At 41.2% G+C, this 25,993-nt stretch overlaps 1 protein-coding gene across 2 annotated transcripts in view; it reads right to left on the bottom strand.

Annotated features, from left to right (window-relative positions):
• Positions 1 to 5,922: 5,922 nt before the first annotated feature.
• Positions 5,923 to 25,993, bottom strand: part of NDEL1 (nudE neurodevelopment protein 1-like 1) — a 30,857-nt gene continuing 10,786 nt past the window's right edge. The window contains exons 2-9 of one of the 2 annotated variants that reach the window (XM_006863413.1): positions 25,088 to 25,185; positions 22,958 to 23,111; positions 21,892 to 22,040; positions 19,651 to 19,787; positions 17,368 to 17,541; positions 16,558 to 16,649; positions 12,828 to 12,979; positions 5,923 to 6,296 (exon numbers count right to left, since the gene is read on the bottom strand). In XM_006863413.1, coding sequence (XP_006863475.1) covers positions 6,203 to 6,296; positions 12,828 to 12,979; positions 16,558 to 16,649; positions 17,368 to 17,541; positions 19,651 to 19,787; positions 21,892 to 22,040; positions 22,958 to 23,111; positions 25,088 to 25,173 — 1,038 coding nt within the window. In that variant the 5' untranslated portion in view covers positions 25,174 to 25,185 and the 3' untranslated portion in view covers positions 5,923 to 6,202. The remainder of the gene's footprint in view (positions 6,297 to 12,827; positions 12,980 to 16,557; positions 16,650 to 17,367; positions 17,542 to 19,650; positions 19,788 to 21,891; positions 22,041 to 22,957; positions 23,112 to 25,087; positions 25,186 to 25,993) is intronic. The other variant, XM_006863412.1, reaches the window with a different exon arrangement.

Raw genomic sequence — 25,993 nt, 5'->3', positions numbered from 1 at the left:
CCTAGCCTGACTGGTTTGTGGGTGAACTCTTGCAAATCAGAAAGGCTCTAGAGCCCTGTCAGACTTCCTTTCTGCCCCCTTTTCCCTATCCTAGACACCTCAGCTAGGAAAGCCAGCAGCTTTCTTATAATGCCAAAGTGTGCTGTAATTAGCTCTCCCACTGGCTCTAGGTATGACGGACCTGTGGCCCCTGCCTCCTGAAGCCAGCGTTGCTGAGGGGGACAGCACAGGTATGTCAGGGCTGAGGACAAAAAGAACATAGTTGTCAAGCTCTAGGAATCGCCCTTTCCTGCCCCACCTTAAGTTTCTAAGGAGCGGCATATGGGTTTGGAGTGCTGACTTTGTGGCAGTGTTGATCCTACAGCGTCACACCAGGATTCCTGACCCACCTTAGCTCTCCCCAGATCAAGTCAGGAACCCTAGAAAGTGGAGAGGATAGCTTCGCTAGTTCATGACAGGTCTGAGAGCGATGTTTGTGAAGCCTGCATACTCTGTTCATACTAGCTTCTTATGTCATTCCAAGAGGACAGGGAGAAAGCACCCCCCACCCACCTTTCCAGGGAAACATCAGCACCAAAAGCTTACCTGTATTCTGAGTATTTGCTAGATAAAATCTTCTGTCCTAGGGCAGCTTATCAGGGCCAGATAAGGCAGTCCACCTTCTTATGTCTTGTGTGGCTTGTATAAGAAGTCTAATATTAAACTACCAAATGATATATTTACATGATCCCTGTTATCAAAGATGATGCAAACTAACTATAGTGACCATGTGCTATATGCCGAGTCTGACCATGTCCTTAAACCCTTCGTGAGATTAGAAATTCATGTTCAATTTCTTAAGGCAAATGAGGTCTGTTTTTTCAAACGAACCAGTAGTGGGTTCCCTCCCAGGTTTCCAAAGATTTCAAGAAGTAATGTCACAATGACTTTAACACTGGGTTTGACTGAACATCCAGAATGCTGCCACCTCTGAGGTTCTATGTTGCATAAAGTATGGTACCCACTTTGTCCAATATGTAAATTCTTCTGTCTTAACGATTGCTGTCACCTGGGTGGAACCTGAGATGTATGGGGTAAGATCCAATGAAGCCCAGCATCAACACTTGCAGAATGGGCGTCAACAGCTTAGAAGAAAATTCTGGGATCATCAGTGAATAACACTTCAGGAATGCTGCATCATGACACAAAGGACACCACTGTTTGCAAAAACATGAACAAGGACAATCTGAGTCATCAAGTGGTTCCGAATGTCGGCCTCACAATGCCAAGTTGTGGGAATATCTCACCTATAGTCTCCTTTATGTAAATGAAGTGTGGTAGGAGGAAACTGTCTAAAACCATCTACAGGAACTCTTTCATGGAAGTCTATAAACGATTAAGTGCTTTCATAGTTTTCACTGGCACATTTTTCTTAATGGTTCAAAAAATAAAAGTGTATCTTATAATCATCGGTGTCTTGATTCTCTGAAATACAGTACTTGTCCTCTTCTCACCACACCAGTGCTGGGGCAGAGTCTGTACTTTTTAAGTTCCCCAGGTCATGGGGCAAACCAGGGAGTACTTCCTTGTGATACTGTGCAAAATGTAATTAGGCCAGTTTGGGCAGTAAAAGAAATCAGTCTCACTACTTCAGTTTTTTAAAAAATGGGTTTGGGCAACTCTACAGAAAAACTGAATACCCAAAAATAGCCAACATTATCTTCTTCATTTCAACTCTGGTCTTTGTCAGTGAATACACATTTTTTTCAAAATGCTGCAATTAGCAGGCTCATCTGTTTTGCATCCTTTCCCCATTGGCCATTCCCCATGTGCCCCCATCTTCCCTATGGATTACCAGGGCTACACACTGAGTTACAACTGCTCTGTAGGATCCTAGTTCTACAGATAAGACATCCTGACCATTCCACTACCGTTAGATGTTTGTATTCTTGCCATTGTAATAGTTTTTTTCTTACTATTAGGGGTATTATTCCAAAAGTAGAAAGTTTTTATAGTAGACCTCAAGGTCAGTTTGAACCACAAAGGCAGTAGTTCAAACTCACCAGCAGCTCCTTGGAAACCCTATACAGGGTCCTCACTACGAGTCAGAACTGACTCCACGGCACTTAACAACAAACAACAATCATTATTAGAGTGACGCAAGACTTCTAGAGAATTTAGTAACACCAGTAACATAAAAGTTTACCTGTTTGCCTACATACTAGCTGTGCTGTGGAGTTGGTTCTGACTCATAGCAACCTATATAGGGTTTCCAAGGCTTTTAATCTTTGCGGGAGCAGAGTGTCATCTTTTCGGCCACAGAGCTGCTAATGGGTTAAAACCACTGACCTGGTAGTTTGTAGTCCAGTGCATATCCTATGGAACAGTGGTTTCATTTGCTGGGGTTGTTTTGGTTTAAAGCTTTTTTTTTTCAGCCAAAATTCAGTGTTTCTTAACTCCATTATCCACTAGGGTTCCTTCCACACCTCGTCTGGACATGACTTACCTGGACTTTATTCGAATGTAACGAGGCCCAAGCATACCTTTATCCCACCACCCTCCTCCCAGGCCTCCACCCACAAATCCAGATCCAAGCAGGATCTATCATTTCAAGGAGACAACAGTCAAATTTGATACTTGATTCCAAACACTCCACACATAAAAAGGGTTGTATTTCTGTTCCATTTGCATCAGGTGTCCCTGGGGAAAGCTTCAAAGCTGACTGGAAACCACTCCCATACTGAAGCTAGACAGCAGGAGAAAGCATGGTCCCAGGAGAAAGCCACCCCACGCCCAATGGCCCCCACAACACTGCACTGTGAGCTTTGTACTATTTTCAAATTTACTTACTCGCACACACATGATCTTATACAGGAAATCTGTTACCTTAAGATCACTTTTCTTTAAAAAAAAAAGGGATACTGTATCCCAATATGTAATAGTCATAGGACCAGTTTTCAAATGTTTTAAGTCATCAGAAAATTATTTACAAATAGGACTTCTCCCCCATTTTTAGGAAGAATCAAGTTAACAGCTGTATTTTCAAGGCCAAGTTATAGAGCCTTGGGGGCGCTGTGGATTAGGCAACCACAGGTCAGCAGTTCAAACCTACCAAGGTCAGTGGTTCAAACCCACCAGTCACTCTGGGAGAAAAGTGAGGCTGTCCACTCCCATAAAGATTTAGTTTTGAGAATCCTATATAAGGCTACTCGAGTTGGAACAAAGGCTGTCTGTCCCTTAATGTTTTTTCCCTTTGTTTTTATATTTGGGGGAAATTTGTTGTTCAAGTATTGTTGAGTGGGTTCTGACTCATAGCAAGCCTGTATAGGGTTCCCAAGGAGCAGCTGGTGGGTTTGAACTGTCTACTTTGTGATCCTACAGCCCATGAAGTAGAAGCCAGAATATAGAAAGAGGCTCATCTTAGCCAAACAGGGAAGACAACAGGTTGATTGGACCATCCCACTCTCTGGCAGCTGGGCTGAATGTCCTATGTTACCAGTGTCCTATGTTACTATGTGTCTCCACTATGGACACCCTTCCTTCCCCAAAAGGTTAGCTGCTACCTTGCTTTCAGGAGACAGTATCTCTGGGCCAGCTTCAGAGAGGCAGTCGGCCAGTCCAAGAGCAAGAGGGCTAAGAGAGTGGAGGGAGACGGGTGAGTTCTTTTCCTCCCAAGGCTCATGGTTTCCAAACATTCAAAATCAGCTCACTTGCTCGATGCACAAGACCGACACCTTTTAAACAAGGCCACTGAAGCCTCAGCTTGGAAAGGTATCAAGTACAACAGAAAAAGGCTCTGGGTCTGTTTCCCATCCTGACTCTGCTACTGACTAGTCCTGGGAGCACACGCAAGTCACTGAAGCTCTGGGCCCACTTTCTCTTCTGGAAACTGAAGGCAAAAAAAAACAAGCTTGTCCAGGTTAGAAGATACACATGAGAGAGCTTCAAATAGTTCATGGAAAATGGAATTAAAAGATGATGGACTTTAAGACCCCAGCTCTGTCTTCTGCCTCTTGGATGAGTTGGTACATGATAGATTCCAATCACCCTGGGATGAATGGAACAGGAGTGCTGGCTCCTACTGATAAGGGAGATGTTTTGGGATCGAGGGATGGAACTGTGTGAGTGAGATGAAAACAAGTGGAGACAAGAGGCTGTCCTTTGCCACCTAAAAAATAAGGTCCCTCCAGGCAGGGAAGACGCAGCTCCCATGCAGCTCATTCACTGAGAGCCAAAAATCCAGGTAGTTGGCACCTCTAGAAAGACAAGCCACTCAGGCAATACGCAATCTTTAGCAAAAGACAGGCAAGCAATGCACAGTAACATCCCTGCCTTGTGGCAGTCTCCGTGTGTGCAAGTACAGAGAAGCATCTTGAATCAGCTCAAGACAAAAACTCCAGGAACATTTCACAGCAGGCATTTAGAAGGGATTTCTACAAATGTAGCCTACTTAATGTTTCTTATTCACTTAGGAATTTAATCCACTTAGAGCTCTGGTAGCGTAGTGGTTACGAATCGGGCTGCGAACCTTAAGGTCAGCAGTTCGAAACTACCAGCCGCTCCGCGGGAGAAAGATAAGGCTTTCTTACTCCCGTAAAGATTTACACCCTTGGAAACCCTGTACAGGGTCACTATGGGTTGGAACCGACTCGACGGCACTTAACAACAACAACAACAATTTCATATTTACTTATGGTTTTAAAACCGAAAGTAGACTACACTATTTATCTTCTTAATTATAAGCAAACAGAACCTGATACAGTCACAACAACCCAGTTACACATGCCTCAAGTGCAGTCACAGTGGAGGTGTAGCTAGCACACATGTGCTATCTTCTCTCTATGCTAGCATCAACCTGAGGGCTGAGAAGAGACCTAGATCCCAACAGCCTCTAATCTACAGCATCAAATTGTGCACATTGGAAAATCCACTTCCAGGACCCAGTGCAATTAGATCTGCAGCCAGCAAGCTCCGTCCTTCCCAGACTTCCACAGGGGCCTGAATCTTTCCGGCCCCTTCCACAGCTGCTGTCCATGCATCCCACTTCAGAGCAAGAGGTGATGTGACTGACCCTATCTGTGTGCCCCAATCTTTTCTCACAGGAAGGACCCCAATAAAGCAACTGCAACCCTTTTTTTTTTTTTTTCTGTGAAATTTATTGTTTCCACATTAAAAGGTTATTATTCTTTTTTTTTTTTTGGAGGGAAAGAATTGTTTTTTAACCACATGATGATCCTATACAGCTGCCCAGAGGAGGACACCATCATAAGTCATTAACATGCCATATGAGTTCTGAATAAATAAAAGCTACAAAGCCCAAGTTATATACAAATATCTTGGGCAATAATGTTTACAAACCTATATACAATAAAACAAATGTAAACAGTAAATGCAGCATGAGAGTAATCAAAGGATGCACAGGAACCACCACCGACCGTCAGTCTGCCCTCCCTAACACAACTGCACAGGCCCTCCGAAGACACAGCAGTGCTCTCAAGGTGGCATTTCAGTGCAAGGACTGGAAGCTGACGAAGAAGAAGCCAGCCTCTCCCCCAATCTGAGGTGCACGGGGGAGGAGATGGCACAGAGCGCAGCCCCGTGTGTGCCGAGGTCCAGGGCCCCTGCTATCTGGGCTCAGATGAGCATCCGCTGCTTTGGGAGGCAAGTCTATGGAATGATAACCGCTCAAGTCAAATCAGAAGGTGCAGAATGTGTTCCCTAGCTCAGTGAGCTTCCTTACTCTCTTCCGGAAACAAGCCCAACCTCAGGCCCAGACTGCAGGTGGAGTTGGGAGACACATGATCATGAGTACTGAAGATGCTTGGGTGGAAGCTCAGGAACAGGTATACATCCACCTGACTTACGGGAGAACTCTAGAAGAGGTGCAGTGTCCTAAACACCATTAAGTCCTATCAGCAGAGCAGGGTGGGGGATATGGGGCGATGTGATGAATGGGTACTTCTGCATCCAGTAACCAAGTAATACACGTTTGTATCACCTCGTGACCCACAAAAGTGCAATCATGTGAAACCAACGGCACTACGGCGAGAAGAAAAAATAGCCAGTATTGATATCGCGCAGAGTCCTGGAGCTGGGCCCAGCAGCCATCACTGCATGCAGCCTGCCATCTGCCAGTCACCAGGAGGCAGATGGAGGGGCACGGGGTTGGGCCCAGGCACCGAGGGGTGAGGCGTGGGTGTCCTGGGTTAGTGGAGGAGGGCACTCACACACTGAGAGGCAACATCCCCGGTGCTGATGACGGACGGGAGGAACCCAGACCAGGAGGAGGAGGAGCTGGGTCAAAGCCGTTTACTGCCCTGTGGGGTGATCAGAGCAGAGAAGAGGGAAGGAGAGAAAGAGAGACTGTCATTTAAAATTTCTCTACACACAGTGGGAAATTCCACATTAAAAGATCTGCTCTCTGAAACTATCCCTCTTCCTGGCCCACAGAAGACCCCTGGTGGCCCCAGGATGAGTGATGCCTGTAAAGCAGGTGGGCAGAGAACTGAAAAGTTCCTGAGACCTGAGGTGATGAGCTGGGGGATTCCTCCCAGCAACTTCATTCAGGCCTCTGCAGCCACCTGTGGGAATTTTTGCTATAGTACAGGCCTAAATGCCTGACAATAGAGAACTAGTTGAATAATCATCATTTAAAAAGCATAACACTAAATGATGAAATGTTATACAGCCATCAAACACACACACTACTGACTTTAATAACATGGGAAAATATTCAGAATTATTGCTAAGTTGGAAAAGAAGCAGGTTGCCAAACTGTATGTTGAATGATGTAGGTAAATAAGAAAATGTGCATTCTAGATTCTAGAATATAACCCTATTTAGATTGACATAACTATCTAGAATCTATGGTTGTGTGTGTATGTTTGTGTGTATACATATATATACACATACACACACATATATGTACATACAATAATATACGAGGGGCCTTCAAAAAGTTCAAGGAAAACTGCCATTATCTTTTAACTTCATTAAATTCTAAAAGGAAATTTTAACAAAAATTACTTTTCTTCCCTCTGAGAGTGGGTGAGTTTCATTTCATTATACTTTATTATTTTTGCAAATCTCCTAAATATACAATAAACAAGATACATAAATACCTTAATAAGTGGAAAAAATAACTTTTAAAAGCGGTTTAGTATGCAAAGCCAGATAAGTAGACTCTGCAGACTCAGAGCAACAGGCCAGGCCAGCACGAGTGCCTACAGTCAGACACGCATGCTGGCCCCAGTGATGATGCAGAGAGCCCAGCCCAGCCCCTGACAAAGCAGCGTCGGGAAGCAGCCAGGGAGTGAGTGCAAGACCTGGCACCTCTCTCAGGAGGCCACAGTAGTCTTCCTCTAGTGAAAACACTTCTTAGGAAGTTCTGTCCCACTAATAATTTGGGGGATACAGCCTTCCCCCCATACTTTCCCATTTCTGGGCCCACCCCCTCACTGGAGGGGTCTAGGAAGTTCAACGTAGATTCATGTGGAGAGGTTCCCTTCAAAGAAAAGGGCAGACACACACGAGCCCCACAAAGATAACTGTTTTGTACACAGACCTAAGGGGAGACACACGTGGAAATAGACACACAAAGAGATTTGACAAATGACTGCATTGATAAAAGTGTCTAAAACCCTACAGGACTCAGACCCCTAACTGAAGAAAGTAACCTTCCTATGTGTAAATATGTATTTCCATTTTGAACTCGAGCCTTCTCCACCCAGACCAGGAGCAGCAAGAGCAGCTCTGACACATGTGACTCCCTGTTATACATTTCCCACATCAGGATGAGTATCCAGATTACAGCATTTTCCCCTTTCTTATGGCCGAGTCTAATTTTTAAGCAGCATCACACTTGAAAACGACATTCACATCTCTATTTCTCCCAAGGGTACATTCATGCGCCTCATATGGGGGCAGGACCTAGTCTCATCTGTCACAGTGACCCTCATCATAACAATTTACATTAAAAAAAAAAAAAAAAAGTCTATCGTTTATCTGGCTATTTCCAGAACCACCAAAACCTGCTTCTCCTAGAACCTCAAGGAGAAACAGGCAGGCTTCCCAAATGTGGGGTCATCAGAGTCCCTGTCCTCACAGACCATGGCAGCCAGGCAAGTGCACTGGAGACAGTCCCCAAAACTCAGCAGAAAGGAAGTACTGTGGAAGAGCCTGACTGACACCTGTCCCACAGGCTCCACTGAGGTTTAGGGTGGGATTCTAGCATTTTCCAGCTAGAAAGGCCTTTAGAAAATAGCAAATTCCATCCTACTGTTATTATCAACGGGGAAACCAAAGCAAGAAAAAAGCACTATCATTAGCCTGAGTCACCCAGCAAGACTGCCATTAGGCATTAGGTCCCCAGAGGTCACTCAGTGAGCACACAGGTTAGCTCTAGTCAGGACAAATACAGAGAACAAGTAACTAGAAAAGCAGTTTTTCGATGTTGTCAGAAATGAGGACTCTTGATTTGAAGATGGGTGGAGTACAGAAAACAACCTGATGGGGTCCCAGCAAGTACCTTTTTTCTGTGTCATGAAGTGGGAAGTCAAAGATCAGAGGGAGAAAAAAGCTGATGGTCTCAGTGGGCTTCTCAATCTAGAGGTTACTTCTGGAAACTAGATGGTGAGGAAAGACCCTCTCATTCTGCACCACACCTGGCTTCTGAGAGCAGGATAAAAACCAAAGGGAAATGTCCCAGTGGACAACACAGGGCAGAATGGAGAGATAACAGGTAGATGTGGGGCTCATCTAGTACAGGGTTCCAACCAATGGAATTTCATCATCTTACCACTAAGAAAAGATGCTAAGGTGAATCGCACCATGGCAATAGACCAAAAAAAAGAGGGGACGGGGAGAAAAGTACATTTAGAAGCTGGTCAGACAATAAATACACCAAAGGAAAAAAAAAAGTTCTTCATCAGTCAAAGCAGCAAGAAAGGGCACACCTAAAGGGGCAGTAGGGAAAAGACAAGGTTGGCCTGGAACAAATTCAGAGAGGCAGGCGGCCACACTCCAGACCCCCAGGCTCCTTGTTTACATGGAAGCTCAGAGCTACAATCCTCAGTCCAGGCTCTGAAAACTGAGAAACATTTCTGAAACGTAAGGCCCCCATCTACTGTTCTAATTTGCAGTAAGAATAAGTAAGAATACTAGAGGGGCCCCCTCCTTCCCCGTACCGCAACAAGGCTGCACTATGTTAAGTACTTGACTTGAGAAAACAAGACACTGCGTGACAAGAAGAATTTCAGACCATGAAGACAGTCAGATGTGATCCCACGGCTTGCCAGAGACCCTCAACTCCCACCCACACTCCTAGCAGTACCGCTACAGCAGCACCTCAGCCTACATCAAGAGGGCCAGCAGTCATGCTACCCACAACCATCCCAGGACCACAACTCATACGCTTTTGTTCTGAACAGCTAATAATGGTATACAAGCAGTTCCCAGATTATGCCCAAGTTCTGTTCCTAAATGTATCTTTAAAATGGATTGGTACTATTTCACAACAGTTACGTACAGTTCCTATCTGACGTCAGTTAGTCAAATGTTTATCTTAGTATACAATATCTAGTGTACCATTCCATGCATAAAAAACACTAAAGTCACACCTCCAGCTATACTAAAAACCTCTTTAACATAACAATACAATAGTAATGATCATATTTTGATGTGTGTCTCAAAGTAGCACTTGTTTGTAATTATGAATAACTGTATGCATCTTGAATCTTTAATACAATAGCTTTAACAGGGGTGGGTTCATAATTCCGGGTTGATTTAAATTGGATGTTCATAACCCAGGGACTGCCAGTACAATCACATCAAACAGGAACTTGAACGCTCACTCATGGGCTATAAATTGGTTAAAGCTGAGTCAGCCCCATGCAGTTAGTAAACTCAATTTCTGTTTCAGTTAAAGTGTCCTCCACCACACACTGTGATTGACAGAATGAGAAAGAACACAGCAAACAAATTCAGTTACCCATGAACAACGTGGGGAATATGACTTTTTCTTGCCTAATAAAAAAAAAAGGAAAAAACATTAAACAGTAACACAAATACTATTTCCCACCATTCCCTATACAGCCCACCTATACAGAGCCCCAAACACATCAGACGGGTGTAAAAACTATGGTAAGGGGTACGTAAGAAATGAGATAAACGTTACGGAGAGGAAGAATGCTTTGGAGAGAGCTCTAGTGACTGTATGCCACACAACACTTACACCCTTGTAGAGAAGTAGTAATATGACGGGCTACTATTAGTGGATGGGAAAACAGAGCAACCCACAGTTTAGGGACCAGCAAATACCAGAGACTAGATAAAATCCTGATTCTGTGAAACCCTCTGCCAGAATTTTAAATATATTTTTGAATCAGATAAAGTTAAATATATTTACGAGGCATATGAATTAAACACCTCACGTACTTAGATATGTGAGTATTGCTTTATGCAATAAGACTTCACCATCCTGATGATTTTCAGGGGGTATACTCCATACATACATACATGTAAGCAGGCACACATGTACTCTCACTTTCAGGCCTCCTCTAAGGTCTCCAGTGGCACTAGAGAAACTATAGGGACAGTGCTGCAGCCATGCTCCTTAGGCTTCTTAAAGTGGGAGCATTTTCTCATGCTGAAATGATAAGCCGTACCTCCAGACTTGCTTCTGTAATAACTGGCTTTGTTCTTGTTTTTCAAAAACCTGCCAGATTTAATCATGGAGCAGGGAGGTGACTACTTTCCCCCCTGCCTTTTGTAGGCAATATACAAAGTTAGTTGCTCAAATTCACAAGCCACTCCTCAGAAACCCTATGGTCGCTATGGGTGGAACCGACTTGACAGTACTTAACAACAACAACATACATCATTTGGTTTTTATCTAGTGAGTAGTCCAGCAGGAAGAAAGGCCAGGCGGCCAGATTGAAGCCAGAATCTAAACAAAACCACCAGCAAATAGAGAACACAGCAAAACCCACATGAGTATTCTTTTGAGGGATATGGCAACTGGACAAAGACAACTCAAGTCAAGAGGTTAATGTCTCAGTGTACGTATACACAAACCAATCATCACATAAGCATTTGAGCAAAGGCCAGCCCACAAAAAAAATATTTAATTTTTAATACAAATATTACAATATAAAATTTGTACAAATTAAATGCAAAAAAAAATAAAATTATATCTAGCGCTATAGGACTGGCACAGGACCACGAACCACAAGGTCAGGAGTCAAACTCGCCAGTTGCTCCTCAGAAACCCCATAAGGGTTGCTACGAGTCAGAACCAACTCGATGGCTCTTAAGGACAACAATATGTGTGCTTGTAATCGAAATATGCACTTAATGAAATGTGTACACTCCAGAGATTAACCAGAACACTACATCTACAAAGGTGGATAGAAAGAGCTTTTTAGAATGGACTGTGAATGTGCCATCATTGTGAGGAAAACAGACACACAAGTTCCTTTTCAAAATTATAAAATTATTCAGAGTTGTAGCTGTACTATTGTTTGTAGAAAAATGTGAAAATGCCTCTACAGTTTGAAGCAGAGATAGAAACAAGGGTGCCTCAACTCTCCCCAGACCACTGGGTCTTAACTCGTTACTGAATTTAAGGTCCACCTGTACCCATGCAGTTTAAAAAAAAAAAAAAAAAAGTTCCTTGGCATACACGTAGCATTCCTGCAAACATGGTAAATGTCTCTAAAACCTACTAGGGACTTTCTATAAATGTGGCCAGCACCAAACCCACAGCGACACAGTACTAGAAAGGCAAAGATTTTCTCTATTCCCAGGGAAAGCAGTGTTATGGCATAGAGCAAAGTGGATACGATGGGCAGACTAAGTCAATTTTTCGAAGAAAACCAAATCTACAATGAAGATTGTGCTGAGGCTTGAATGCGTTGAGTCCAACTATAGATCTAAGAGAACGCTTACTACTGAGAGATGCAAACATTCTGAATTGGGAGGTGATGAGAAGATTATGGACCAGGTAATCTGGTTCTAAGCTTCATATCTTGTTTTATTATCAAAACAATTAAAATGAGGGTGAACCATTTATACTGACAGAAAGTTATTGGCAATATAAATCAAGATAGGCAGGTTTCTAAGCTATATTTAAAATATTATCTCATCAGTGTGCTTTTAAAAACCTATAGCAGATACATAAAAATATGGTTTTATATGCACATAATACAAGATGTAAAAGTGTGCATAATACTAACACAAAACATTTACCTTTTTCTTTAAACTTTATACATCATATAAAAGTTTTACCTCCAAATCTGTATTTGACCCAGTATCTAAATTCTTACATGCTTTAGATTTTAAGATCTTCACAAAGTATGTGGCAATTTGCATACACAGTGTTCTCTTCTACCCTTAAAAACTACTTGCTAAGAAGTCTACTAGCTCATAAGCACCTTGAGAGATGGTATCACAGCCATCTTAACCTCCAGAGCCTATGGCTGCTGCCCTTCAAGACACTACTTACTTCCTGGCAAAAACTTCATGCTGAGGGTTCCCACAGCAACAGACTCCACAGGGAATATAAGGCAACAAGAGTTTTCATGTCCTGTAAGATGTGAATTCTGGCGTGGTGCTGTAGGATAAAGCACTGGTCAGCTTGAACCACAAGGTCAGCAGTTCAAACGCACCAACCACTCCTTGGAAACCCTATGCAGGGTCGCTATGAGTCGGAACCAACTCGATGGCACTTAACAACAATGACAAGATGTGTTTCTCAAACTGAGCTTACATGTTCAAAGCTATTATAAACAGACTTATAATCTGCAACTTTACTACTTAAAAAATTATCATTTAAAATTTCCAGGACTTACCCTTTATCAAAAAAAGACGTATGCCCTGAACGAGAGAACTTTGTGCCGTTGCTATTCATCACCCCACAGCTGACATTCCCTGAAATATAGGATTTTCGTGATGCTTGGTCCTTTGCAAAATTCCTGCAAGCTGCTAATTTGGATTCTAAAGCCTAAAAAAAGGAAGACAGAATGATTTGGTTATCTAAAAACAATCACATAAAAATTTGCATTACAAAACATTTGTTTCAAGACCTTGTCCCCTTCGCTCTCTCAGTTGATAATGGTGTTATTTAATCATAATCAATCGCCTTTCTAGTAGAAAGATAAATGTTTATGCTGACTGTCTTTAATGAACTCAAAATGTTTATCCCTGTAAACATTACTTAAGGATGCAGACAGAAGCCTCCCTAACAACTAAGAAACCTGGCACAGGTGGGCAGAGCTGAATCCCAGGTCTCAGGTCTCTGGGCCATCCACTGTTTCTTTCTCAGTTGTGGATCGCTGGCCGGTTGGCAAGTTGACTTGTGTGTAGGTGTGTGTTGGGGGAAGCAAGTACTATAAAGAATCATTTAAGATTTTTTTTTAATGGCAGTCAATTCCTTGTCTGGGTTCTTCAGTTTTGTTTTTCCAAGTAAACCAGAATGGGTAAGAGCATTTACAACACCTCATATACAATGAAAAGCTATTTTATTTCTAAGAGTACACTGTAAACTGCCTAACTGATACCTTGTTTATAATGAAATAATCCACCTGAAAATGCCAGCAGCTCCATAACACTGACCTCCTTATTTAGCACCTGTCACCATAGCACCTGCCCAGTGCTCGGTCTATTATGGAACAAATGGCCAGGAGAGAACAGGACTGTCTCTGGTATTTCCATCACAAACAGATATCATCAACTCCTTGAAACACTTGGGCCAAATCAAGACAATCAAAAGGAAATTCAATCCACGTACACACACACACACACACACAAAATAAACAAAAATAGGGCCCATTCATACTATACATTATACTAAAGAGATGAAGAATGCAGAGATAAATTAAATCCACAGACAATATATACGAGGGACTTCAGAAAGTTTCTGACACTTTGTGAAGTTCCCTCATACTTCACTTTAGACTCCTATTTGTACCTCCTCCCCAAATCATTTCAATAAGTGCTATTAATAAACAGCAATAAAGATTGACTTAAACTTCTTTTTCCTTATCTTATTTCCTATGATAAAAGCACATGAGCAAGTGAAACAGTAACGGAAAGATATCATGTTTGAATAAGAATGATTTCAGAACTTGCTAAATCTACACACAATAGCAACACACAGCCATTCATTTCCCATATTCAAGACACACATGCATTCATTTAAATGTGTGCTGAGCATCTATGCTAGAGCAGGTACAAGTTGTATGTGCAAGTCAGTAAGATGTCCAAGAGCAACAGTGGGCCTAGCGCTCAGGGGGAAGGGGAGAGTCTAGAGAGAAATATTTAAAACTATCTACACCTACTGACAGAGAAATCCTGGTTATAAACAATGTGAAACCAACATAGAAAGATTGGGCAAGCGAAAAACCAACAGTAAAAGAATAAATAGACAGAAAGGCAGCTGAACATGAAACAGAATCAGAAAAGCAGAGGAAGAACACATGTAATTAAAAAAAAAAAAAGTCAGTGTTGTTTCAGGTAAAATTCAGACAGAATAGCAACCATTGGGCTGGGCAGTTTCAGGGACATGAGCAAGGATGAACACCCAGACTAGAATGACCACAGGGAATAAACATGTAAGCAGACAGAGTGCTCTCAACAAATACAGACACTTCTAGAACTGAGAAGGAAAGGATTAGCGTTCAAGAGAGATATAGAGTAAAAGGAGAGCAGGGCTACTTTTATTTGCACTTTTTCACACTAAAATATTACAGAATGTATAACATGTTGTTGTTATTAAGTGCTGTAGAGTCGGCTTTGACTCATAGCAACCCTGTATAAAGTGTCCGAGGCTGCTCTATAGGATAAGCACTAGACTGCACACAAGGTTGGCAGTTTGAGCCCCAGTCATATGCAAAAGAAAGATGAGGCTTTCTACTCCTGCAAAAGACTGAGACCTCAGAAAATATAGTATGTAATACAAACTACATAAATTATATATTTGATGTATATTTTATGTGTACCACCTAAATATCACATCAGTGTTAACATATACAGTAAAGAGAGAGGCTGAAGCTACAGGAGGAATAAAGGTGTGATGAGAAAGCTGAAAGGAACAGAATCCAAAGCATAGAAGGACAAATTAGTCATGAAGAGGAATACGATCCTTTTACCACAGAGACAAAGAGGAAGAATGGCTGCAAACAGAGGAAGGTTGTAACAGGAGGTGAGAGAGGAAATCAAAGAAGTTTAAGTCAGATGGCCTTGATTTGCTCAGTAGAAGAGGATGTAAAAGTGGGGGTTGGGGACCCCAGTTTAAGTTGGTGGACTAAGTAGTGAAAAAAAGTATAAAAAGAAAGGGTCATAGGTGCATGGACGTGGTGAGGGGCACTGGCAGATAACAGCAAGGATTTTGATGACATTTGGAAGATTGATTTCAGGTAAATGGATGAACTATGCAAGAAGTCAAAGTTACACTTTCATGCACCATTTCCGGATACATTTTCCATATACTGCAAAACAAACCAGGAGCAAAGTCAGAAGATGGCATGGGGGGCAAGGAGGCGCAGGCATTGGAAGAACTGATCCAGCAGTACACTGGAGGTTACCAGAGTGACCTATGTCCAGCAGCCCCAGAAGCATAGTAGAGTACGAAAACTAAATGGATAAATGGATGAGAGGAGACACAAAGCAAAGCAAAGGCACGTTCTGTCCATCCACAAAAGAAAGGCAATTAAAAATGCTGAGGCAAACAAGTCAACTGTGACACAGATGATTTAAGAACAAAATGCTTGAAACATTTCTCCTTTGAGGAGCACAAATACAGAGTACACCTCCTCCTCCAAGATTATGGGGTAAACAGCACTTGCTATTATAAAACAGCACTTGCTATTCACTAATTTTTGGAGTCCAGGTGTGGTGCTTGTAGTATAAGCACTGGACTGCAATGTTGATTTGAACCACAAAATCGACGGTTCAAATACACCATTGGCTCCTCAGACACTCTACACAGTGTCGCTATGAGTTGGAGCTGACTCAATGGCACGTGACATCAACAACTACTACTCTTAATAATTTCAGAGTCAAAAATCAGAATAAACAGAAAAACAAGTTAAATATTTCAAAATCAAACTATTTCTTACTATACAGTAAGAAAAAGGCAAAACTAAGAGAAATAACACCGTGAGCCAAAAATTATAACATCCTACAAACATAAAAGGCCAGGGAATGACCAGAAGAATGGTAGATGCAACAAAAAAGTAAATTAGAAGGTGGTAGAAGGTACAGTGGGGCTATAGGAAATACTTTAGACAAAAAAATGGAGGGGTCATCATGTAGAAACAAGAGTGAGGAACAGGAAAAACTCCCAAGTCGGAACGTAATAGCTCAGTGCACAAGACCTTCTAGTGAGGCCCCGGCAAGCTGAAGCCCTGGAGGTCTGTGTCTGGACCACTCTCGCCAATCACTGAAGGCTTTTACTTCTTGGTTTAATTATAGCCTTTACCACTGGAATGTAACCTTTTTTTACTCCCATAATTCAAATGAAGAAATAATTGAACACCTTGGCAGTTTGAAAACATTAGCAATAAATAATGAAATGCTTACCCCTACTTTTCGTAAGAGATCCCCCACAATGTTTAGTGCTGATATCCTAGCAGAAGGAGTTAATGGACTGGTACCAAAACCATTTGGTATAGCTAGAAAGAAGAAAAAAAAAGTTGAGTGATTACACTTGCAGTTCCATTACACTTGAGTATGTTGATGTTACAAAGTACTATATACTTGGTGCAAAATCAATATAGTATTCCAAACTATGGACACAGTATAAAGTGAAGATATTATAAATTATTTAACCATTCACCAACATCTAATGTTTCATCATTACAAAAAAAAAAAAAAAAACTCACTACAAGGACACACATCCTTAATTATCTAGACAAGTATTTCTAGAGAAGACATTCCTAAAAATAGAGCTGCTAGGTCTTCATCATAATTGTTGTTGTTGTTAAGTGCCATCGAGTCGGTTCCGACCCATAGCGACCCTGTACAGGGTTTCCGAGGGTGTAAATCTTTACGGGAGTAGAAAGCCTCATCTTTCTCCCGCGGAGCAGCTGGTAGTTTCGAACCGCTGACATTAAGGTTCGCAGCCCGATTCGTATAGATCCTACCAAAATGTTCTCTAAAAAGTCATGACAACATCAGCAACTCTGTGTGGTATAATCCTTAGTAATATTAGATATTACCAATCTTTTTTAACCCAATTTGTTAAGTTGTTTAAATTTTAGCTCTGTGCTATACAATCATTTGATTCTCTACTTTTGGAAATCACCGCTCACTCTCTGCTCCTGCTTCATCTAACAAATTATCTTAAATTGATAACCCACCATAGCGTGGAGAAGGAACAATATTACACACCTTTTGGGGAAGGAAAACTGTTTTCTGTTCCTTTGCCAACAGGAGTAGCTGGCAAAGAGAGTGACGCTTGGACTGCAGAATCCATCTTCTCACAGTCTAGAGTTGGAGAACTGGGAGCCGACTTTCTGGTTACTTCCTGTTGTCTTTCCCGAACTGCTAGCTCTTGTCTTAAATCTGCAAACACGTTGCAAACAAAGGAAAGCAGATATATCAAGCAAAGTCACATCTAAAATGCCATTTGACATTTTTCCTAAATTACTACTTCTCAAAACAGAATTTCCCATTTAACAGCTTTCAATTACACAACTGTCTTCTATTTCTGAACAGTATTTCAGAATTTAAAAATGCTATATAACATGTGGCACTGTAGGACAAGCACTGGAATCCTAACAAAAGGTAGGCAGTTCAAACACACCAACCACTCCTCAGGAATCCTATACAGGGTCATTATGAATCAGAACCAACTCAGTGGCACTTAATAACATATAACACAAGGGAGCACAGTGGCTCCATATGATAAGCACTGGACTGCACAACACAAGGTCAGCAATTCACAGCCATCAGTCACTCTGAGGGAGAAAGATGAGGCTTTCCGTCCCCACAAAGATTTAAAAAGTCTCAGAAACCTTATACAAGGTCACTATGAGTTGGAACGGACTCAACATCACTTAACAACAACATGTAACTTATAAAGGGCCCTGGTGGCACTGTGGTTATAGCACTGGGCTGTTAACCAAAGGTCAGCAGTTTCACCCCACCAGCCACTCCACAAGATAAAGAGAAAAATGTAGAGGTTTGCTTCCATAAAAATTTATACAGCCTTGGAAACCCTAAAGAACAGTCTACTCTGTCCTGCCTGTCCTATGGGGTCACCATAAGTTGGAATCAACCCAACTTGAAACATTAGTCTATATATATATACACATACACACACACACACACACACACACACACCCTATATGCTACAGGGGAGTCCTGGTGTGATGCTGTAGGGTAAGCACTGGACTTCGAACCGCAAGATAGGCAGTTCAAACCCACCAGCTGTTCCTCGAAAACTCTATACAGGGTTGCTATGAGTCAGAATTAGATGGCTCTTACCAACAACAGGCACTATAGGATAAGTACTGGACTACTAACTATAAGGTTGGTAGCTCAAACCCAACAGCTGCTCCTCAGCTATCCTACACAGAGTCACTATGAGTCAGAACCAACTCAATGACATTTAACCATCAAATCAATTGCAAAAGACCTCTTACAAAGTCCAAAGCTGTCATCTGGAGACCTAAGGTGCGCCTGATCCAAGCCATGGTATTTTCAGTTGCCTCATTTACACCCTCGGAAACCCTGTACAGGGTCGCTATGGGTTGGACCCGACTCGATGGCACTTAACAACAACAACAACAACAACATATGCATGTGAAAGTTGGGACAGTGAATAAGGAAGATAGGAGAACGGAGCATTTGAATTATAGTGTTGGCAAGGAATATTGAAAGTACCATAGACAATCAGAACAAATGTCTTAGAAGTAGTACAGCCAGAATACCCCTTAGAAGCGAGTATGGCGAGACTTCATTTCACATACTTGGAACCAGACCCTAGAAAAGGACATCATGCTTAGTGAAGGAGCAAAAGAGAGGAAGGCTGCCAACAAGACAGACTGATACAGTGGCAGCAACAATGAGTTCAAACATCACAACTGTGAGGATGGTGCAGGGCCAGGCAGTGTTTCATTGTTATGAATAGGATTGTTCTCTATGAGTCAAGGGACCTTAACAACACGCAACTAGCCTATAGAATATTTACTTATGTTAAAAAATGACAGCCTGATACATGCTACAACATGGATGAATCTTGAAAACATTACGCTGAGTGAAATAAGTCAGTTGCAAGTAGGCAAATATTATACGATTTCACTTACTTGGAATACCCAGAATAGGTAAATGCATGTTGTTGTTAAGTGCCGTCGAGTTGATCCCGACTCATAGCGACCCCATATAGGGTTTCCAAGGAGTGACTGGTGAGTTTGAACTGCTGACCTTGAAGTTCAAACCAACCTTATCCTACAGTGCTATGCAAATGTATAAATATCATATTTTATTAGTGGTTACAGGGGTGAGTGGGTGGGAGGAGGAAAGACCCGATGTTGTAGGGACACTGAGCTCCTTTTAAGCTTACTTCATACTCTGGCTTAGGGATATTATGGTAATGTTATTGTTAACTGCCAACGAGTCGGTTCCAACTCATAGTGACCCTGTTAAATATATTTAAGTTATAAATTTTACCTCTTGCTTCATCCTTTAACCTCTGTACAGATACCAACAAAGATTCCTTTTCATCAAGTTCACTTTCTAAAAATGCATTTCGTTCAATAGCCTGATTTAGCCTTTGCTCAAAATCTTCCAATGAAACTATTGTTGCTCTAAAAAAAAAGAGAGAGAAAAATTAGAATCCACAGACTAAATAAGAAACAAGTGCAAATAACTACTACAAAAGGGAATTGTTAATTTATCTCCTGCCATTTCCTGACCTAGCCAGCCTGGCTCAGTTCAAAGAGAATGATCTCATCCCTTTCTGACCTCCAGTGGCATTTAGCATCTCAACTATCATTTGGGGACATCCAATATAGTCTATTCTCTTAAATCCCCATCTAAAGTTCTTAAAGTTCCTTAAAGGAAGGACATTTATTACACACTTCATAATCGCCATTGGGTTTTAAACACAATAAAATGTACCTTTTCAGGAAGAAAATTTGTCAGTAGTTACAGGGTATATAAATAGTAACAGGGAATTTGTTTAAAAAGCAAAGTCCCTGGTCCTGCTTCAAAGTTTCTAACTCTTTAAAGTCTGGCACGTTATAAATGCCCGAAGTGGGCATTTAAAACAAGCTACCCACCACACATAAAAGGAGTCCTGGTGTGGCGCTGTGGGTTAATGCACCAGACTGCAAAACCGTTTGAACTGCAAGGCTGACGGTTCAAGCTCACCAGTTGCTCCTCGGAAACCCTATACGGGGTTGCTATGGGTTGGAACTGACTTGACAGCACTTAACAACAGCAACAACAACCCACCACACATACACTTAATTCTGAGAAGGATGTTTTGAGAAATACTGACTTATATGCTAAAGGTTCCCAAATGCACATCTCTAGCTGGAAACTCCCTTCTGAGCACCAGATTTGTATTCTTAAAGTTCCTTTAAAAAAGGAATTAGTTCCTCAAATTCATTTATATCCTGCCAACCCTTTTCTTCTTTCATTTCTCATCTTACTTATTCAATAAACATTAATACACATCTACTATGGGCTATCTACTACAGAAATGCAATTCCCTGCCCTCAAGTTAGTACTATTAATGCCATGACCAATTTTATTACGTCTTGTCAACTGCCAAAATATCTCTCAAAGGCATTTCTTTTTCCAGCCTTGTGCCAGTAGCTTAATTCTTCATTTATCAATTGGATTATTTCTCAATGGTCTTCATAGTTCCTCCTCCCCATTTCCTATTACTTAATATTCTCAAACTGAAATCTGGTACTACTCCCCTTTGTCAGAGAATCATAAGGAGAGCTCTCCACTGCCTGTAGAGTGACTTTCAAGCATGACACAGTGGGGTTCTTCATAACCTGGCCCAACCACTCTCCAGCCTCATCTCCTTTGGATACAATGTCTCTACACACGTCTATCACAGTGAAACAGCAGTATCTCATACACTGTCCTGCCTGTCTTTGAACCTCTGCCTTCACCTGGTTAGCATCTATTCTTCCTTGCAGATTAAGATCTACTGTCTGCAAAGGCTTCTCCAATTCATCTAGGAATGCTAGCTGTTCCTTCTCTAAGCCCTGTAGCAACCTACACACTCCACTGACGACAGTATTTATCATAAAGCATACCTGACACCCCCTTAAGGGCAATTAGTAGCCTATGTTTCTAACCTCAACCCTAGCATCTGACATGTACTTAGGAGTCAATCAATAAACATTAAGGAAAGAAATACCAAGGGATAATTATAAAGCAACATGAATTACTTGGCAAAATCACAGCAATCCACTGTAGGCTGTTGAGCAAAATCATAATGAATGCTCTATTTGAGATAAATCATCTGTCACTTTTAAACAGAAGAGAATGAAAACAAGCAGTAAAAATTTAGAGACAAAGTTCAGTTGGGTGATGACTGTCAAATTCAGATATAAGATGTATGAACCTACAAAAAGCACAGTAGTACTCAGAATATAGAGGGAAGATGGAGGAATGAATGAGATGAGATTAAAAGAAAACCTTCTAGAACTAACAACTGCACAAGAAAAAGGAAAACTTGAAAAAGAAAAGCTTGGAAGGGGAGATAAAGGATTCTCTCTGGGGAGATGAGGATTTTTGGTTAGTTACAATCAATGAGTTATAGATGACATGCAATACCAAAAGGAAATGTTCTGGGACCAAGATCTAGGTAAGCCTGAAGACACACATCTTAATCACTGATCCCAACTTTGCTTATTCTGACAAAAGGTACATCATTCAGCTAGCTACCTTTTTGCTCGCTCCAGGTCATCATTGGCCTGCTCCAGTTCTCTCACATACTTATGCAACTGCTCCTTAATGGCCCGCGTCTGGCTTAAATCATCTTCTAGTACTGAGACCTGCTTGTAGCTCTGTGCATACTGATGTTCTAGTTTCTCCTAAAGACATGAGGATAGGGAAGAAAGTATGTGTCAATAACATATAGTTTTTAATTAAGCATGCAATCCAAGTTCAAGGGAAACAAACAAAAAACACACAGAATTCACCCACAATCTCAGTTGACAGTCCCTATCTTTTTTACAGTACTTAAAACTACATGACATATTCTAAGTGCCTTGACTCAGAAACATTTAGATTATCAACCATTTTCCTTTCAGAAAGATATCTACTAAAAATCTAATACTAGCTCTCTAAAAAGAAATAAAACCTTGCACTCAAAAACACCCAACTTGATGAGAAAACCTCAAGTTGGTTCTCAGACTGAATCCAGGCTAGGGTTAAGTACAGAGACGTAAACTGCCTCTCAGAATTCAAATTTCTTCCTTCTGCCTCTTTTCCCCACCTTCCAGCCTACCCACCCACACTCCAAACACAGAAACACCTCTTAGCATTTTTTTGGCATGTGGTGAAGAGCAACAAAGGGGTTAATCCATTTACTCCTCAAAATCCCTTTTTAGAAGGAATGCTTAACCCAAACTACTCCAAAATGGAATGGGCTAACACCAATTATTAAATGATTTCATATAAATGTCATTTGAAAGTATTGCACAATGAGGCAATCTCTTGTCAAAACAATCAAGCAGCTTTTGAAAAGAACTACAATGAAATATTACATAGTTAGGCACACTGTAGCTAGAAAACTGATACCTAAGAAGAAGTTTCTAAGAGAACTCCTAACTATAAACCTTTTCTATGGTCCATGAAAAAAAAATTGTTTTTTTTCACTCAAAAATTAACTTTAAGACTCTTAATATTTTCTTGTTGTCTGCTACTCTAAAGTTCCACCTGAAAAATAAGATTTCTCATTTTAATACAACTCAGCACATTAGACACTAACTTCAACTGCTACAATTACCTTTAATGCTTCCACTTCATATTTCAATCTTTGGTTATCAGCTTGCAAGTCTCTATTTCTTTGTTCCGCCTGTACTAACTGTGCCTCCAATTCTGCTTCTAATTCTCTGCTTCCTTCCTGGAATTCAACTAGCTCATCTCGAGCTTCCTGGAAGCTAATCAGAAACAAAGTAGAAAAGATAAAGTTAGAATATGAACCACAGCATCACCTTGCAGGTTATCCGTTATCAGTTCAATTATTTGGGGCTGGTGCTAATGTTACCAGAACCAAAACCAAACCTACTGACTTCAAGTCGATTCTGACTCAGTGATTCCTATAGGACAAAGTAGAACAGCCTGACAGGGTGTCCAAATCTTCTTTTCTTCACAAAAAACAGACTGCCACATCTTTTTCCCAGCAGCCAATAAATAGATTCAAACTACCAACCTCTCTGTTAGCTGCCAACCCCTCAGTCACTGTGCTACCAGGGTTCCTTAATGCTACTGCTGAGTCTACTCAACAACAGACAATCTGGTGTGCATTTCTTACTCAACATATATTCTGGGTTCTATGTAACGTAGTGTTTATGAATCGGGCTGCGAAGTGCAAGGTCAGCAGTTCAAAACTACCAGCTGTTCTGCAGGAGAAAGATGAGGCTTTCTGCTCCCATAAAGATTTACAGCCTCAGAAACTATGTACAAGGTCGCTCGCTATGAGTCAGAACCAACTCCACAGCACATAACCACTACCACCACGACAATTAGCTGTAAGCCCCCAAAACTTACAAAAAGTCTACATATGGATCAGTATTATTAACTTCTTCCTCCATAGAACTGAGTGGTAATCCATGAATTCAGACGTGGGCAGGTTGGGAATGCATCTTTATTTTTATGAAAGTAACTGAAACTTAGTATCTCCTTCCACTGTGTTCAATTGAAATCACAGCTCTTTCACAGCACAGTCATTATAGATCGCTCTATCATTTATTCCCATCACTACCTCAAAACTGTGAAAGGTCAGCTGTTCAAATCTACCAGTCACTTCATAGATTAGGCTTTCTGCTTTACAGTCTCAGAAACAGGGCCACTATGAGTCAGAACCAAGTCAACAGCACACAACCACCACCTCCTCAAAATTTTGATAGTTATTACTCTCACCCCTAGATCTTTTAATTTAATGCATGTTGCGGACCATGTAAGACGCTTAATAAAGAAGCGTATTATTACTATGCCAAAAATTACTTTACTATTTAGATATCCGTCATTCCTTTATTCACCTATTATTTAATTGCTGCACTTAAAAATAATATTCTGAGAAAGAGTCCATAGGTTTCACAATCCTATTAAGGTGAAAACAACACAAAAAAGATGAAGAACCCCTGCCTTAGACATACCCCTTCTATATCCGCCTGCACAGTGTCATAAGTGGCTTCAGTGAGAACCATGAAATAGCAATGAAAGGTTTGACAGGCTTTGTAACTGTTACCAACTTGCTTCATACTCCTGAAGCTCTTCTCCTTCCCATAAAGCTTGGTTGGCTGCAGACACTGATGATACTATAGCCTAAAGAGAACTAAGGTCTAAACAGCTTATTGCCGCTGTTTTTAAATGCTGTCAAGTCAGTTCCAATTCATAGCGACCCTGTATATGGTTTCCTAGGAGCAGCTGGTGAGCTTGAATCGCTGACCTTGCTTGCAGTCCAGCGCATTAACCCACAGCGCCACCTCCAAATGGCCAGAATGAGGAGGCAGAACTTGCACACATACAGCAGGCCAAAGACGGTCAAGTATAGTGACAAGCATAAAATGCAGTAAACCAACAGAAGAAATCAAAAATGACACAAAATTTTCTCATTATTCTAATACTTTGAATAACACACAGATTTATGATGTCTTTATGCTACTTAAACACAAGCAATGTTATGGTTCAAACTTACCAGCTACTCCTTGGAAACGCTATGCAGGTTCTCTGAGTCAGAAACCGACTCGCCGACACCCAACAATAATGTTAATAGTTGTTTCTAGAATCCTGACCCCCAACCTAAAACTCTACATTTAGCTTTACGTTCTTTTTTTTTTTTTTTTTTTTAAAAACACACTAAACATGACATTCAAATGCCCTTCCCTATTTTCACTGTGCTTATCAGCATTACCTTTGTTTATACTTCAAGGAAAGTTCCTTCCAATAAGCAGTTTCCTCCTTTAAACTTGAAAAATCTGGTATATCTTCACCATCCATGATCAAGAAAGCCTGTAAAATATCAAAGAACGCCTGTGTTATCAATTAAACAGAGAACATATGAATCTAAGTAAAAGAATAAAACGTGGGACAACTAAATCTGCAGCATTTTGGAGAGAGTTAAACATAATAGTCTGTAAGTAGTTAAGTAACGTAACTCAGGCAAACAAATCACTGCCCACTCTCTAGCACTACATGAGGCCATGACAAGAGATGACATCAACCAAGTCTCCTAAGGCATTTTTGGTTGTAGTGAAGTGGTCCCACAGCAGTTTATGGACCACTGGTCTTCAGAGCTTGGTGACAAAAACAAGCATATCCCAGAATAACTGCTCCTGCATGCCCTTCTCTATTGCACTACTGCTTCAAAACACCTGCTTGTAACGTTTTAGGCCAGGTGACCCTACATGGAGATCAGGTGCCACATTCCCAATCATTTACTACAGTGAAACCAGTAAGACTGGAATTCCACAGGACTGCCTTGTTTTTCCAGGTCTTACAAGTTTTCTGCCATTGACAGGATGCAGTCTTACCACTTTTCTAACACTAGGAGTGAACAATAGTTGAGTCGGCTTTCACAGGCTTTACTGTATTAATTGGGTGAAAGATGAGTTAAGTCTATTTCCAACTCCACAGCACACAACCACCACCACTGTATTATGTATTACCTTTCTAAAAACTTACTGTTAATTATCTTTAAGTCCAAAACTTCCTCCAAAAGTCCACTAACCCAAGCCTCAATGTTCTTTCATCTTGGTTTGTCTCCCAAGGCATTTGAGGCAAGGGGAGAAGGAAGAGGGGATAGGAGGGAGGGGAAGGG

The sequence above is a fragment of the Chrysochloris asiatica genome, unplaced genomic scaffold (genome assembly GCF_000296735.1).
Source record: "Chrysochloris asiatica unplaced genomic scaffold, ChrAsi1.0 scaffold00054, whole genome shotgun sequence".
NCBI classification, from domain to species: Eukaryota; Metazoa; Chordata; class Mammalia; order Afrosoricida; family Chrysochloridae; genus Chrysochloris; species Chrysochloris asiatica.
Note: the sequence above shows the minus strand (reverse complement) of the source record. Positions and strands in the feature narration are given on the sequence as shown.